Source organism: Lodderomyces beijingensis (assembly GCF_963989305.1).
Source record: "Lodderomyces beijingensis strain CBS 14171 genome assembly, chromosome: 3".
NCBI classification, from domain to species: domain Eukaryota; kingdom Fungi; phylum Ascomycota; class Pichiomycetes; order Serinales; family Debaryomycetaceae; genus Lodderomyces; species Lodderomyces beijingensis.
Window position 1 is genome coordinate 389,072 of NC_089972.1, and position 15,546 is coordinate 404,617.

General features: G+C 44.2%; 5 protein-coding genes across 5 annotated transcripts; 1 reads left to right on the top strand and 4 right to left on the bottom strand. All coding sequences in view use genetic code 12, as the record gives it.

Annotated features, from left to right (window-relative positions):
- Positions 1–1,689: 1,689 nt before the first annotated feature.
- LODBEIA_P22710 (uncharacterized protein) lies at positions 1,690–3,963 on the bottom strand (the record flags this gene model as incomplete). Its single annotated transcript, XM_066972252.1, has 1 exon — positions 1,690–3,963. The coding sequence occupies one exon, from the start codon at positions 3,961–3,963 to the stop codon at positions 1,690–1,692; it is 2,274 nt and encodes a 757-aa protein (XP_066829209.1).
- A 2,474-nt stretch (positions 3,964–6,437) lies between these two features.
- Positions 6,438–8,717, top strand: LODBEIA_P22720 (uncharacterized protein; the record flags this gene model as incomplete). The annotated part of the gene is made up of 1 exon (XM_066972253.1): positions 6,438–8,717. The coding sequence occupies one exon, from the start codon at positions 6,438–6,440 to the stop codon at positions 8,715–8,717; it is 2,280 nt and encodes a 759-aa protein (XP_066829210.1).
- Positions 8,718–9,105: 388 nt separating this feature from the next.
- On the bottom strand, positions 9,106–10,500 carry LODBEIA_P22730 (uncharacterized protein; the record flags this gene model as incomplete). The annotated part of the gene is made up of 1 exon (XM_066972254.1): positions 9,106–10,500. One exon carries the CDS (start codon positions 10,498–10,500, stop codon positions 9,106–9,108), a length of 1,395 nt encoding a protein of 464 aa, XP_066829211.1.
- A 292-nt stretch (positions 10,501–10,792) lies between these two features.
- On the bottom strand, positions 10,793–12,301 carry LODBEIA_P22740 (uncharacterized protein; the record flags this gene model as incomplete). The annotated part of the gene is made up of 1 exon (XM_066972255.1): positions 10,793–12,301. One exon carries the CDS (start codon positions 12,299–12,301, stop codon positions 10,793–10,795), a length of 1,509 nt encoding a protein of 502 aa, XP_066829212.1.
- A 2,091-nt stretch (positions 12,302–14,392) lies between these two features.
- On the bottom strand, positions 14,393–15,442 carry LODBEIA_P22750 (uncharacterized protein; the record flags this gene model as incomplete). Its single annotated transcript, XM_066972256.1, has 1 exon — positions 14,393–15,442. The coding sequence occupies one exon, from the start codon at positions 15,440–15,442 to the stop codon at positions 14,393–14,395; it is 1,050 nt and encodes a 349-aa protein (XP_066829213.1).
- Positions 15,443–15,546: the final 104 nt, after the last annotated feature.

Sequence of the window (15,546 nt, forward strand, 5' to 3'; positions counted from 1 at the left end):
GCATCAAGCAAAAAAAAAAATAAAGACAGAGAAATAGAAAAACAAGCAGCATCGTCGTATGCATCGTGAATTATTATGTATGTCTCAGATTTTAAGTAAAGTAAGGGCTCTGGCACGAGCGAAACTAAGCCGCTCTCCTCTAAATCAAAGTTGGCGTTTAAACATTTATCACACGTCCTTTCACCAAGTCTTGCCGATCTGAAACTTCCACGTCGTCAACAGAGACGTGAATTACTAATGTGTAGACTGTGATGAAGCCCTTTGAATTTGAAAAGACTCCCGAGTTCGACTTTTTTTTGTCTTTTTTTCTTTTTGGCCCTGGGCTGAGCTCAGGCAACGCCAGCTTAGTTGGGTATTTTGAATAGCGAACGAGGGAGCGAGCATGCGTTTGCGCGTATGCGCTTTAGAGACGCTACACAAATATTGTCCCGTTGCATACGTGTGTGCTCACCTCACACGGAGGCTCCAAATAATCTCTTCTCGGCATTCTTTTTTTTTTCAATTATGACGTAGCCGTTAATCATCTCAGAACCTTCTCGTTTGGAAGTTCATGCAAAAAAGCTGGGAGTGGCGCAAAATGTAGGTGCTTCAAAAGCTCAGTTCTCTCGTATGACTACTGAGTGAAATCACCGTTCAGCTACCTAGGCACATATTAGTCATGCTTTCTTGGTTTTTTTCGATTTTGTTCGGTTTTTTTCTTCTGGAGCGTACACACGTTCAAGTATTAAGTATCTGTGACATTTGTTAAATGGGATGGTTCTCGCATGGAGATTACTCTGAATCTTTGGACAAATTATGCGCCAATACTGTGAAAATATTCTTCTTACAGGCCTTACCACCCTTTTTTTTTTTTTTGCAAAAAGTGATGCCAATGACTCTAGAGTGAGTGAGCTTTACTTATCTTCTCGTGGTTTTTTCATATCTTTTATCAGTTAGCAAAGCTGAACCAAGAAATTGGAATGAGAGTGGAAATTATTGTTGCAAAAAAAAACTAAAAAAAAAAAGAAAAAGAGGTCTGTCCGTTAAATATTGCGGTATGGATGTCCAAAAGGCTGGTGTTAGGATGCATTTTTTTCGTATCTGGAATCTTGTGCACTGTGCGGCTTCGATACGTGATGCAGATCTTGTGTAAGCTTTACATGCCGTTTTAGTACAAAATCGAGTATGGATCTTGATCTGGCTAACAATCGTGATATACCCCTTCTTCCTCCCCTTACTTCAGCAACATTAAGTGAGGTGCAATGGAGACCCGAGATAAGATTATACCTCACACCGACAATAAGCTGCAAAACTAGCACCTCCAAAGAAAAAAACTTTGCTCTTATTTACTCACAACGAATATCTCACTGTCGAGGAGACGCCCCGTTCTGACAAGATCGTGAGCCAAATGGAGGTGGTTCTTTTCTCGAATAGGGTATTGGCATCAAAATAGTCATGCCGGGTAGAAATTAAAGTGTCAAAGTCCGAGAAAAGAAGCAAAAAACAAAAATAGCGCATGCGTTTTGCTCAAAGTGCTCCGCTCGATATATGAAAGAGATGATTTTCTCAGAGGTTGCTGGGAGTTATCAAATTAAAAGTCATAACGTTCAATTCTTTTCTTTCTTTCTTTTTTCTTTTTCTTTTTTTCATTATTCAACAACTTGCGGCAAATTTTACTCAACCGTGCTCCTCCACTCAAAAAAAAAGGACTCACTGGTTCCTATTCTTCCGCATCATGTCTCTGATTTTATTTTTCAAAGGCGCACGAACGTCAAAGTTCAACTCGATTTGCTCCTCCGAAGGAGATTTTGAGAGCGAAGGACGACCACCGGCATCGGCACCATTACCGCCAACGCCACCCAACGGCGATCGAACATAGTCCTGCTGCTGTCCAGGGTTCAGATTCAAAGAGGCACTAGATGGGAACTTCAGGTTCAAAGAAACACTCGAGGTAAACTTTGACTGCGGTTCCAACCTCAAGTTCTTATTGTGAGTGTTTTTGAACAAGTTGTAGTCGCTGAAAATGGCCAAGTTTGTGTACGATCTCGGATCGGCAAGCAAGGACATCCCATCCGACATCGACGAAGAGTTTGAAAGGCTGCCGTTATCGAAATCTCGTGACTTGGATCTCTTGCTTCTTCTTTCAGCTTTTCTCCGAAGTTGTCTTCTGTTTTTGAGTTCTTCCGTTTTGCGGTCTTCTTCCTCGTCCGAGGCAACGTAGTTGACCTCATCCGTTATATTCAAAGAGTGCTTCAACTCTAGCAAGTTAAAGTCTCTGGGGTACAATTCTGGACCGAACGTGTTGACGACTTCAGTGATTTCTTCGCTCAACTCGTTTCGCATCTTCTTCAACAGCCGAATTGAGGACCCTGATTTGATCGAAAGGTACAACGGTCTTATGGACTTGAATAGATCAACGCCTTGTTCTCCAGTGAGCAATGCGCTGTAGGTGACAAGAACACCAAGAATGTACAAGAAACACCACAACCAGAGCAACTTGAATGATGTCAAGATTCCTCGTGTGTAGCAGTAGTAGGTTCCAATGGTGGCATAGAAGGAATAGACAACCGGTGCAATCACCATGGCAACCAAGATTTTCCAAGTGGCAATTACATCGTTGGCCTCGATCTTAACAACGGAGTTGGCCAATGCTTCCTTTTGCTTCTGTTTCGAGATATAGTTGGAGGAGATGAAGACGGGAGCAAAAAGACTCGCACCGGGAAGGGCCAAAATGAATAGAAAGATGAGTTTGACAACTCTGTAGATCAAGATTGGAACTAGCTGTAGTTTGTTGACTTCTTCGCGGCAACTTTCCACATGGTGGTCGGGCAAATGCAAACTCTTCAACATGTCATTGTACTCCACTACTTGTTTTTTCAATTCTTGTATGACCGGTTTATCCTTGTAGTGCTGGTACCCGACAACCAATCTTCGGTTCATCTCCACTATCAAGGGCAAGGGAAGTTGCTGCGCAAAGTTCCCCGCGTATAACCTACGCGCTGCTTGAATGAGCATCAAGGTTTCGAAATCCTCGCACGTAACAGTGACGGCTTTCAAACCCGTGCTGATCAAATCCAACAACTCCCTAACGGCTTCCTTGCTCGTCTCTGGATTGGCGTATTTTTTCACCAACTCTTGCTGAATAGTGATGGGGTCGCCAAATTCGATAACTGCTCTCGACCGAAACTTGTGCGCGCTAAAGTAGTTCATCCCACAGGGGACGATTTTGACATCGCACTCGGGGTTGTTTTCCATGGCGCCCAACGCCATCACGGCAACTCCTGCTTTCAAAGGCAACAAGTCCGGCCGGTCATGGGAGCCGCCTTCGGGGAATATCCCTAAACAGTTGCCGTCCAGCAAATGGTCAAACACCATCTTGTAGACCTGCTTCTGGTCAATCTTGTCTGCTCTCTTGAACGAGGTTCCAGCTGTCAACAACTCTCTGATTTGCTGCGTCTGCTTAAATTCTTTGCGCACCATCAATTCAGTATCGGAGACGATTTCCGCTACTTCAGTTGCGCCAAGCGACTGGGGCAATGCAATTAGGCCCCTCACCATACACTCCTCGGTGAATTTGGTTCCTTTCCCAAGGATTCTGAATTGGTCCTGCGGGTCGATATAGATTTTCCCCGTGGCCTTGGTCAAGTTGTCCTGGGGCCGCACCACGGGGATGCTCAATTGGCACTTGGCCATTGCTCCAACAACCTTCAATTGGTACGACTTTGCCGCTATCAAAAACGAGATTCTTCTGTTTGCCTCGCGTTTGACTTGGTTTTGCAATAAGATCGGATCAACGAATTGATTGTGATGGGGCGCTCCAACGAAAATGACTGGTCCTTCTCTCGGGATCTTGAAGGCCCCGCGCGGTCGGATCTCTCTGAAGAAGCAATCAAAAACGATTGATAATGCCCACAACAAGAGATCATAGCTTGCCAACCTGTACCATGAAAAGGCCTTGTATTTCAAATCAGAAGCGGATCCCATCGGAAAGGTGGTAAGGCCGAGTCAGCTGGGGTGGAAATTATGCAGAGTTGTTTTTTTTTTTTGTTTTTTTTTTCGATTTTTTTTAGAAGATTGCAATGGGACGAGCAGGAGTGGTCAAGTCGGTGGCCAGATCAATTGAGTTGGTTTGACTTTCTTTTATTTTTAATCTGATGAAGTTTGCCTATTTGTCAGATTCGGGGTGTCTGCCAGTTGTATACCGCATGGGATCCTCGGACTGCAATTTTGAATGTTTTTTTTGTTCTTTTTTTTTGTTTTAATTTTTAAATTTCAAATATTTGGCTTCGCTTCTCCCAAAAGGCAGGCCTCTGGGAAAGATAATATCGAATCGAACATGCATGGACGAGCACGCGGCAGGTTGAGAAACCCAAAGATTACGAGGTGACATCTCAGGCGGTGGCCCATCTCGTTTTTTCGAAAAAGAAAAAAATCTGAGTTTAAGAACTAGAATAGCACTTGAGAGTGGGCCAGTGCAAAACAGATTATCAAATGCCCATGGGCAGTTGCTATTGATTAAATATTGTTTGTAAACTGTTTGCTGCAAAACAGCTGCAATGGCGTAATATCTCATCCCGACCGGCCCAAAATGAAGGGTGATGTTTAGGTGGCCAATACAACCTCATATATATAGCTACTTTGCCAAGACTAGGGGACTTGGGAGGAACTTTTAATGGTGGAATCGATAAGAAATAAACTAAACAAAAAAAAGAGAAAAAAAAAGTTGAACGAAGCGGGAATCGAACCCACGTCTTCTGCTTGGAAGGCAGAAATAATAACCACTATACGATTCGTCCTACAGTACGGCAAACATTTCGATTTTGTAAACCTCTAACCAACTTAAAAAGCTGAGGAATATCAGTTTGCTTTTGATCCCTTCATCAAGGAGCACAATTGCCAAGTCCTGACAGAGACAAGAAAAGCACTTTGGATCTAACCTGAGAAAAAAACTCGCAGACCGTTCGAGCAAGAAAAATGGTGTGTGCGTGTGTGTGTATGATTAGGGATGTCTTAAAGACGCATTTTGATTTATTGTCACTCCCGATAGCTTCGTGCATGTTTTGGAACCTTCCCATACAAAAGTTTCAGGTCCCTTGTTGTCGAGTTGCACAGAGGGACAAGCATGCGATAGTTTACGAGCTCATTGCATTTTTTTTTCGGCTTTGTTACTCGGAACCTCTATTTTTTTCCTCTTTTTTTTTTTTTTTTTTTTTCGCTTCCACAGTGGTCGTAATTGTTGAAAGAACACAGACTATATAACTCACCCACAAACCTCGTGTAAAAACAGGTGGACGGGGATACCAACCATGTGCTTGGAACAACCTCCTACTTTGCTCTTGTAGGTTTCTGTGTCAAACTACTAATATGTGATTTGTCTGGTCCTCTCTGTCGCTTATGCGGTAAATAAGCTCTTGGGAATGAAAATGCCCTGCGTTCTGCCCCAAGCAACAACTATTTCCACCAACCACCCTGCCATGGAGCACAGCAAGCTAGTGAACTCTTGAGACGCCAATGAGTCGCAAATATTGAATATTCCACTGGTAAAAATTTATGGGAGAGAAAGGCTAGACATAGCTAGGCTTGTTGCGTAAAAAACAGTGAACAGTGAAGAAGAAAAAATGAGCAGAAAAAAAAAAAAAAAAAAACAAAAAAAAAAATAGTGACACCTACGCGATTCGAACGCGTGCATCTTACGATACTAGAATTCACAACTCGTTAAAGTCACAAGAATTTGAAGGTTCTTGAGTCTAGCGCCTTAGACCAACTCGGCCAAAGTGTCTTATTGTTGAAAAACGATGGCATACCCAAAACTAGTTGTCACATAAAACTCCGATCTATATCTGTTCAGGAGCAGCAGACGATATCCACAAGCTGTAAGGGGTACGTTTTAGCTCACAATATGCCAACACCAACACACTCTCAGAGCCCCGTCCTTTGCAACCTCGTAGCTGTCATTATGCTTGGGGCATCAGCATCTTTTTCCTGGTCAAATGGTCCTAACCAGTAACTATTTAAACTTTTTTTCGAGGAAGGTTGAAGCTAGTGTACCATGACAATTCGACTAACTGCTAGGCGTTTTAAGAAACTGATTGTCTACTGAAACATGTCTTTCTTTTTATCCAGTGAGTAGATTTCGGATTCCGATTTGGCGTGCAGGCTTGTCAGCAAATCAGCCCTTCTCTTGTCACCCTATCATTACATTTTTGCCATGCTTTACGCGTCTCTGAAAAATATCGAAACACGTGAAGATCAAATATCAAATCCTTGCACTGGCATCCTACAACCCAACTTTTCGGACTTCTAACAACAATAACCTCAACAACAGCAACGCACTCCAATTCCAAAAGAATAAAGCTTTGTGTCTTTTGTTTTTTGGGATTGACTTGATGGGCTTGCTAAAGTCGGCGACACTACTCATAGCAAAAACAACAAGAACACATCGGCACGTTATACACAGAATGGCACAGCAACAAACATTGGGAAGATTCTTTGCAGGCTCAGCAGCAGCAGCGACACTGGCCAAAAGCAAACAGGCATCGGAATCCCCCACGAAGACACAAACTAAGAGAGCCGAAGTTGACAGCAGTAGCAGCACCACCAATACCATCCCATCGCCAGCGGTGAAAAGGCAAAAGTTGGAGACAAACGAGGAGGAGGAGGAAAATGAGGAGATAATGCTGGCTCCAGCAGAGGAAGAGACCATAACGTCGGATTCAAGCCAAGAGGGAGTTGCAGCTGAAACTGAAGCTGGAGCTACACAAGCATCTGAGACCGAAGCCGCATCCCTTATAAACTTGAGCGAGGAACAGCAAAAGAAATCGAACCCCAATGACAAGTCATTGTCGTCATCCAAGATCCCTTACTCTTCGTTGACCGACATATTCGAGCAATTGGAGCACGAGTCGTCGCGATTGAAAATCACGGCAATCATCTCGCAATACTTCTTGACCATCTTGCAACAGCAACACGACGAGTCCAAGTTGATCAAAATCGTCTACCTTTTCATAAATCGATTGGGACCTGATTACGAACCCGATTTGGAACTAGGTCTTGGAGAGACCTTGTTGATCAAAACCATCAGCGAATGTTACGGAAGACCCACAACGAAAATCAAAGAGGACTACAAGAAAGTGGGCGACTTGGGTTTGGTGGCACAAAAGTCGCGATCGGGCCAGCCGACGATGTTCAAGCCAGCTAGCTTGGACGTGGACACTGTGTTTGAAAACTTGACAAAGATTGCCAAATTCACGGGCAAGGACTCGCAGCTGAAGAAAATCGGATTGATCAACAAGATGTTGACTGCTTGTGAGTTGAAACACAACGAAGCCAAGTTCCTCGTGCGTTCGTTAGAGGGCAAGTTGCGGATCGGGTTAGCTGAAAAGACTGTCCTTGTCGGGTTGGCACAGGCATTTGTGAATTACGAAAACTGGAAAGCCGCCGAAAGTGCTGAAGGTGGGGAAGCGAAAAAGAGTAACAAAGTAGACCCGGTGGCCAAGTTAGCCGAGGCAGAGGATATTATCCGAGAGGCGTTCACGAGGATTCCCAATTACCAAATCATCATTGAAAATGCCTACAAGTACGGAATCTTTAATCTTCTAGACCATTGCCATTTGACTCCTGGAATTCCCTTGAAGCCCATGTTGGCCAAGCCTACCAAGTCAATGAGCGAGGTGTTGGACAGATTCCAAGATGAAAAATTCACCTGCGAATACAAATATGATGGTGAAAGGGCACAAGTGCATCTTTCTCCCGATGGCGGGGTGCGGATATACTCGAGAAACTCCGAAGACATGTCGCAGAGGTACCCGGACTTGATCTCGATCATCAAAGAATTTAGCAAGACGCAAGAGCACACCTCGATGATATTGGACTGCGAGGCAGTTGCATGGGACAGAGTCAACAACAAGATCTTGCCATTTCAAGTGTTGTCAACCAGAAAGAGGAAAGACGTGAATGAAAAGGACATCACAGTCCACATTTGTCTTTTCGCGTTTGATATTTTGTTCTACAATAATGAGTCATTGATCACACACTCGCTACAAGAAAGGAGGAACTTGATGTTTCGCCACTTGAAGCCGTTGGAGGGGAAATTTCAATTTGCTACTTTCAAAGATGCAACTTCTTTGGAAGTATTGCAGCAGTTTTTGGACCAAAGCATCAAGGACTCGTGCGAGGGGTTGATGGTCAAGATGCTAGAAGGTACTGAGTCATTCTACGAGCCGTCGAAAAGATCTAGAAACTGGTTAAAGTTGAAGAAGGACTATTTGGCAGGCGTGGGTGATTCGTTGGATCTTGTAGTGATTGGCGCATATAACGGCAGAGGCAAGAGAACAGGAACCTATGGCGGATTCCTCTTGGCAACGTACAATCAGGACACGGGAGATTTAGAGACAACGTGCAAAATCGGCACTGGTTTCAGCGACGAGGACTTGACAAACTTGTACAACAAGTTGCATCCCACAGAAATACCGCACGCCAAAGAGTACTTTGTCTACGACAAGACGAACTCCAATGCCGTTCCAGACGTTTGGTTTGACCCTAGCTTGTTGTTTGAAGTGTTGACGGCCGATTTATCGCTTAGTCCAATCTACAAAGCGGCACACGCAGAGTATGGCAAAGGTATATCGTTGAGATTCCCGCGTTTTATTCGCCAACGAGACGACAAGAGCATAGAGGATGCAACGAGCTCGTCCGAGGTGAGTGAATTCTACCAGCGCCAACCGCACTTGCAACTGTAAACCAGTAAGTACTACCGTGCCCCTTTTTTTATTTCCCACGAATAGGACCATTCAGGCTTGTGGAAACTCCACGTTGATCATGACGATGTAATTTGTTAATGAGGAGAATTTGCCGATTTTCCAACTGATTGTGGGAAAAAGAACAAAAATGAAGGGAGGGGGGAGGGGGCTACGAACAATCCACCTTAGTTATGACTAAATAGTGACGAAATAAGAAAGAAAATGAAAAAGTTTCGGGTTCGAGTCCCGAGTAAAATGTCTTGAGTTGAACAATTTTACACCACACTCAATGATAATACTAATAATAATACATAACTTCAAACACGAGACTAGCGTTTTCTTTCTTTCTTTCTTTCTTTCTTTCTTTTTCTTTTCTATTTTTTCTTTTTTAGATACTAACATCCCATATACTCTGTGGCCCCCTCTCTTCGTACATGTCGCTTCCGACAAACAACTCCTTGTTGTGATGCGACCCACCTGAGAAAATCTGCTTAGCGTAGATCTCGCCTCCAAGGAAATACAAGTCCTGCCACGAGCCGCCAAACGCTTTTGGTATTTTCCACTCGGGGAAATACTCTGGTAGCTTCGCCAAGCCTATGCTATTGGGCACTTGACTAAGGGTCAGCAAATGGGCTCCGTCGTCGACGTCATCTGTCTGCTGGTACCTGGCAATCGCGGAGTTGACTTTTGACTCTGTGTTGCCATTCTTGTCGCTCGGCGGTTCTCTCACCAAGTATTCGCTCTCCAATTTCGCAATGACTTGATTTTTCAAGCCGCGGATCTGGAACACGGGTCCAACGAGGATGATATTGTCGTAGCAGTCTTGTCTCTTGTCGAGATCATCAATGTTCAAAAGCGTGTCGTATATCCCCTTGGCAATAACATCAATGAGTCGTGACGAGGTAAAGAACCTCTCTTTGCCAATGGTGATTTTTTCCTTTGTCTGGGAGTCAATAAAGAAATTCTTGTCGTATTTCCTGTTGTTCTTGATTTTGGTTTGCTCCGACTCGTCGGCCCCGTTCGACTCTGCTACGATTTTAGCCACGTCAAACTCGCCATCGGCATTATCCGCCGCTGCGTCAGCTTGAGCATCCTGTTTCCCATCTGGCAAAAACTCGAATATGCCACTGTATTTCAAATCTTCAATCTGGCTGTCGCTCAAATCATTCACCTTTTCCTTAATTTCCTCGTTGATTATATGAGCTCCGGCCCCCTTGATGTACAGGCCGGCAAATTTGATCGACTGGTAGCCAATCACGGGCACCACTTGGATACTCGAGTCTTCCACGTACACCACTGTTGAGTTGACTGTTCCGCCGCCAATGCTGAAAACGGAGGCAAGGCTTAGATCCAAGATGTTGAACGCTGTGATTTCCAACTTTTCAAACACAAACTTTGTTATGTATTCAACTTGGCGTTTGGACCATGTTAGACTCGGCACAATTATCAACATGGGTATGTGGTTGATGGTCAAAATCGGATTCAGCTTGATGATGCTCGATAAAATAATCCGTAGTAGAGCATTGAACGCGTCAAGGTCAACTATTTTCGAGTCTTGAATCGGGTAAATGGGCTTCAAGTCGTCATTTCCGTTGCCGTTGCCGTCGTCGCCGTCGTCGTTGCTGGGGGTGCTGAGGTATGCTTGCGTCAGGTGGCTTTGGTAAACAACCGAAGGGATCCTGAATTGCGGGGGGGACAAGGAATCTCTCAACCCGCATGAGAAAAGGGAGACCTTGGAGCCAGGCAGAATCACCAAATAGTTGTCTTCTTTATACAACGGCATTGCTGTTCAAAAATGGATAGATGGATTAATCCTTCACTGGGCGCCGACTTCTAGAGGAAGTTGAAGGTTTATTTTGAGCTTTGTTTTTTTTTTTTTCCTTTTCTTCGGGCATGAATGAATTTTTGTGCGGCATCCAAGAAGAAAAAGAGGACCAGGGAGGTGGATGACGAGTTGGGAAATAAATCTCCTGTGCTGAACAGAGTGAGCAAAAGATTCGAGATTCAAGATTCAGGACTCAAGATTCAAGATCCGGCTTGCTACATTTCAAAGAGGTCAAAAAAAGTAAACTTTTTCAATGGTTAGCGTTAGCTACAAACTTTTTATAATGATCCCGTGTACCCAAAATTGACTGTTGCCTAGTAAATGGATTTGTCGAATGACCAACAAGTGCAGGCTCCTCTTCAAAATCATCCGTAATCGAGTCAACCAACTTGACTTCATTTATCAAGGGTAGTTCTTCAGCCTGCGATGAAAGAGTGGGGAAGAGCTTGGTGAAAGATGGACTCGACCCCCCTCCTCCTCCTCCTCCTGATTCAACCAGATTGTTTCTGGTTCTCTTTGACGATGTAACCGGCGGCGATGGTATGATCGGTTGATAGTGCAGCGGCGATTGTTTCTGCTTGGGCATAGAGCGAAGAGGCGCGGAGTTTATTCTCTGAAGTGCAGGTACATCCTGCGACGAAGATGTCCTGCTTCGATTCTGCAAAGCGCCAAAATCGGGCAAACTTTCGTGCTTCGGAGACTTTTCAGCACCATAGGGCGATCTTGGTTCTCTTTCACATCTGTAGGGAGTAACTTTGGTCTTGGATTGCCTTTGCTGTGGCGCAGCAGATGGTGGTGGCTCATACTTGGTGGCAGTAGTAGTAGCAGGCTTCAGTCGCGGTTTGCTCCTATTTTGGGCATATTCTTGAATTATTTCCACAGTCTCGTCCACTTCCTCCTCGTCTTCTTCTTCTTCTTCTTGTTGTCCTTCCTGTTCTTCTTCTTCTTCATCTTCTTCTCCCGAGTCGTCATCAGCGTGTAGTTTCTTGTTCAAGGGATTAAAGTTGAATTTAGTCTCCATATATGTCAATGCTAGATCAACAATCTTGATGTCTTCTTGTTTTATCCACCCGAGGTACAAGCAGGCCACAAGGCCCGCGACTCCCAATACCGCTAGCACTATTCCCGTGACAACTAGGCCAATTGTAAGAAGTATCAATTCTTTCTTGAAAACAGTGCCCATGATAGTCGATACAATGCCTAACAAAAAACTAGGTACATGAAACCGTAGGGCTTGTTTGCCAACTTGTTTCGCTTTCGCCATGGTGCTAGTGAGTTTGACTGTGAGTGGTGAGAAAATGGATTTTTTTTTCGGTTTCAGTTTCTGTGCCGTTATTGGTGAAGTACTTGGAGGAGACTTTGTAGAAGAGGGTGAAGATAAAGATTGAGGTGAAGATGAAGGTGAAGATGGAGGTGAAGATGAAGTTTTCAAATTTTTAGAAGATGTATTGTTAGTCGTGGGTTTTATTTTTTTGCACTTTTTGGATTTTGGGCCCGTTTGTTGATGTTTAGCCACCAGATCCAATGGATTTGTATCGGACGCCGAGTTTTTCTTTAAATCGTCTTCAATCGTGTACGAGCAGTCCATCAACTCGTTGAGATAGTTATCCACCTTTGTTTTCCGCTCCAAGAGCTCTGTGGTGGTTGTCGAAACAGTGTCATGATCGGTATCATCGACTTTTTTCAACCTAAAAACCCCATCGGCGTCCTGTTTGTAGATGAGCTTCTTCTTCCTCTTGGTTGTAGTAGTTGTCGCCATCGCTTCAGTCGGTATTACAGGTCATGCTTCATCCGAGTAAGATCCCAAGGAGAAATATTTGCAAAGTTATATACCTCCCCTTCCGCCAGCTCCTATCAATATTTCAAAAATCCAAAAATCCAAAAACCCAAACTCTTCTATCGTATCTGCGCAACCACCATTAACCAAAAAAAAAAAAAAAAACAAAAAAAAAAAGTCAGTGGTATAACCAACCTGAGTTTTTAAATCGAAACCGTAAACAATAGTGAGGTACAACTCAACAATCACACACACACACTATGTTGAGAATTCAAGGGTTGAAAGCTTAGTTCTTAAATGTCCTGGTGTTGTCTCGTGAACTTGTTGTTTGTTCGTACGCACATCAAAAGCACAATTTCCGAGCTGACACTGTTTTTTTTTTCTTTTTTTTTTTTTAAAAAAAAACAATTAAAATGAAATAAAGTGGCCGGGTTGAGTTGAGTTGAGTCGAGTCGAGTCGAGTAGCCTCGCCTCCATTACTCCATTTCAATTTGCACCGACAGGAAAGAGAGTGAAGTACGAAGCAAATAAAACGAGATCTTGGACAGAGTCTGTATCCATCACTATCTTGGTAAAGAAGAAGGAGAATCTAAAGTTCAAGCTCGAAATTAGAATTTTAAAGTATTCAAATCCAGAACTTTAGCACCCACCAGCATCGTCGTCAACAGCGAAAGTATGAATAAACTCTCTCCTTTCTCTCAGGTACTATAGAAACAAGACAGCTTCCTCACACTAGCTGACTCCGTTAATTACAAAGAGCCCAAAAATTAAGGATCGTCGTCAGCTGGACGACATCTTTTCTACGGCTTCACGAAGCTTCAGCTGATCCATTCACTATTTTTTTTTACTGGGTACAAGGGAGAAGAGGAGAAGTAAAATGAAAAAAGCCACCGTCTTTCCTTTCAGTTCAAGTAAAATGACTGCAATTCAATCAAATTTGTAACTTCATGCACCAACTGTAGCCGGTCGAGAAGTCCAAAAAAAAAACTACAACCAGGAGAGTTTACCCCCGCCATTTGAGTTAAGAATCTTTTTTTTTTTTTTTATGCACTTCTACCTTTTTAAGGGGGCGTAGTAGGGCATGGGCTTTGTGTCATGAAAAATTCTGGAGCGACCCTCGTCAAAGTAACGATGGGATCCCGTCATATGTCGATGAGGTCAAGCTCTTCTTGGACTCTGGAACACACAACACGGAGATACCAGTGCTAAGATATACATATATAGATATGCAGATTTACGACAGAATATAGGGGTAGTATCATTTTGCTAGTTATGTGGCCCCCCCCATGCCGCCTTGTGTCAATTTGAAAAAAGGGGGGTGGGGAATGGTTGAGTCGAGTTGAGTCGAGTCGGGTCGAGTCGAGACAGGGCCCTCGGTGATGGTTACTCTTTACTCACAGGTTCTCAAGCTGGGTTAGTTTTGAGCAGCAGACAATCCCTCTCTCTCTATTTTCTCTTTCTCGTGAGGTGGCCGAAATGTGGCCCCCTTTTTTTGATAGAAGTGGCTGATAAATTGTGAGGAGATGTCATTTATCACGTTGTGTCATGAAATGGCAGAGCTTGTGCCCCACAAACGAACGGCATGATCCCTCCCTCCGTCATCAAGACAATGCATATGCCCTCCTTTTCAACAAAGCATGAGGCGGTGACAATAAGCTGGACATTTTACTGGTAACGTGGTTTCTGGGGAATACTGACGTCGACTTTCCCACTAATTACTCCAAGAGGGGTCAGGACTAGGCGGATTTGTAAATACAACCAATTACCTTGCCCAAAACGGACCCCATCAAAAACAAAAACAAAAAGAAAGAAAAAGAAAAACGAGACATCGAACAGATCCTTCTGGGTAATATCGACGTCTCTAAACTCTTGTCAACCCGGTGGAGGAAAATGAGAAAACGCAAGGAGAAGAAGAAGCATGAAATCATTTCTTATGAGTATTACCAGTAATATTACATATAAGGCCCTTTGTGACCTAGCTTATACAAAAAACAACAACCACTTTTCCAAAATTGCGCATCTCTCCTTCTATCATTTTTTTTTTTTTGTACCTTCTCCACCGACAAAAACTAACTAAACCCAGTCCCTTCCCCTCAATCGACGAGCCAATTGCATATCTTTCTGCATGATAGTGACTCTTTTGGCATGCAACGCACACAAGTTTGTATCTTCAAGTAACTGAACCAAAAAACTTTCGGCAGATTCTTGCAAAGCCAAGATGGCACTCAGTTGCCATCTCAATCCATAATTGGGTCCAACAAAGTCCATCGATATTTCCCTCACAAGACGAGCAAACGGCAATTTTCTCAATAACAACGACGTGGATTTTTGGTAGTTGCGGATTTCCCGAAGTGCAAGTTGGCCCGGTCTATATCTCTTTTTCACACGAGGTGCCGCGCGTGTGCGTTGTGGTTGTTGCGGTCGACGTGGCGCTGTCGCTGTTGTCCTTGTTCCTGTTGTTGGTGCTGCTGCTGCGGTTGAAGCTGTTCTTCTGGAGCTCGCTGGAGCTCGTTGTTCCTGCGGTCTCGACGCTGACGGCTGTGCGGATGTACCAGGTAATGTTTTCCGACCGGTTGTGCCTTGAGGAGACCTTGTTCGAGCCGGAGGTCGTGGTGGTCCCATGGCTGCCGCACCGGCACGAGCAGCAGCAGTAGTAGCTGAAGTAGTTGATGCAGTTGCAACTTCTGCAGTCACTTGTCTCCTGATTTCGGCAGATGAGGCCGACTGAGCAACAACATTTGCTCTCAAACTTTCCGTCTCAGTTGTTCTTCTGATTGTGCTCTGGACTCTTGGCGATGGGGTTGGTCTTTGAAGTGGCGAGGGTCTAAAAGCGGGCGATTGTCTTTGAATCGCCGGTGTCGGAATCAAGGGCGATTCACCACCAGGTCTTCGAGGTTGTTGTTGTGGTGATTGGAATCTACCACTACCGCTACCAAGACCTGATGCGGCGGCGGCGGCGGCCGAGGACTGTTGCTGTTGCTGTCTTTGTCGCTCTTGGTACTGCCGACGAATCTCTTCTCTTTGCCTCCGTAGTTCTTCTCTTTGAAGCTCTTGTGCTGTACGCGGCGTGCCGGTTGCGGACGATTCTCCCGGATTCGTTGATATTTCTGATAGTCGAGCCATGCTTCACCTTTACTTTTCCTTTTTTCCTAAGCTTCTTTGCATTCCATTCCCATGGAAAAAAAAACAAACAAAACAACAAAAGGAACGGAAATCTCTATGACCGT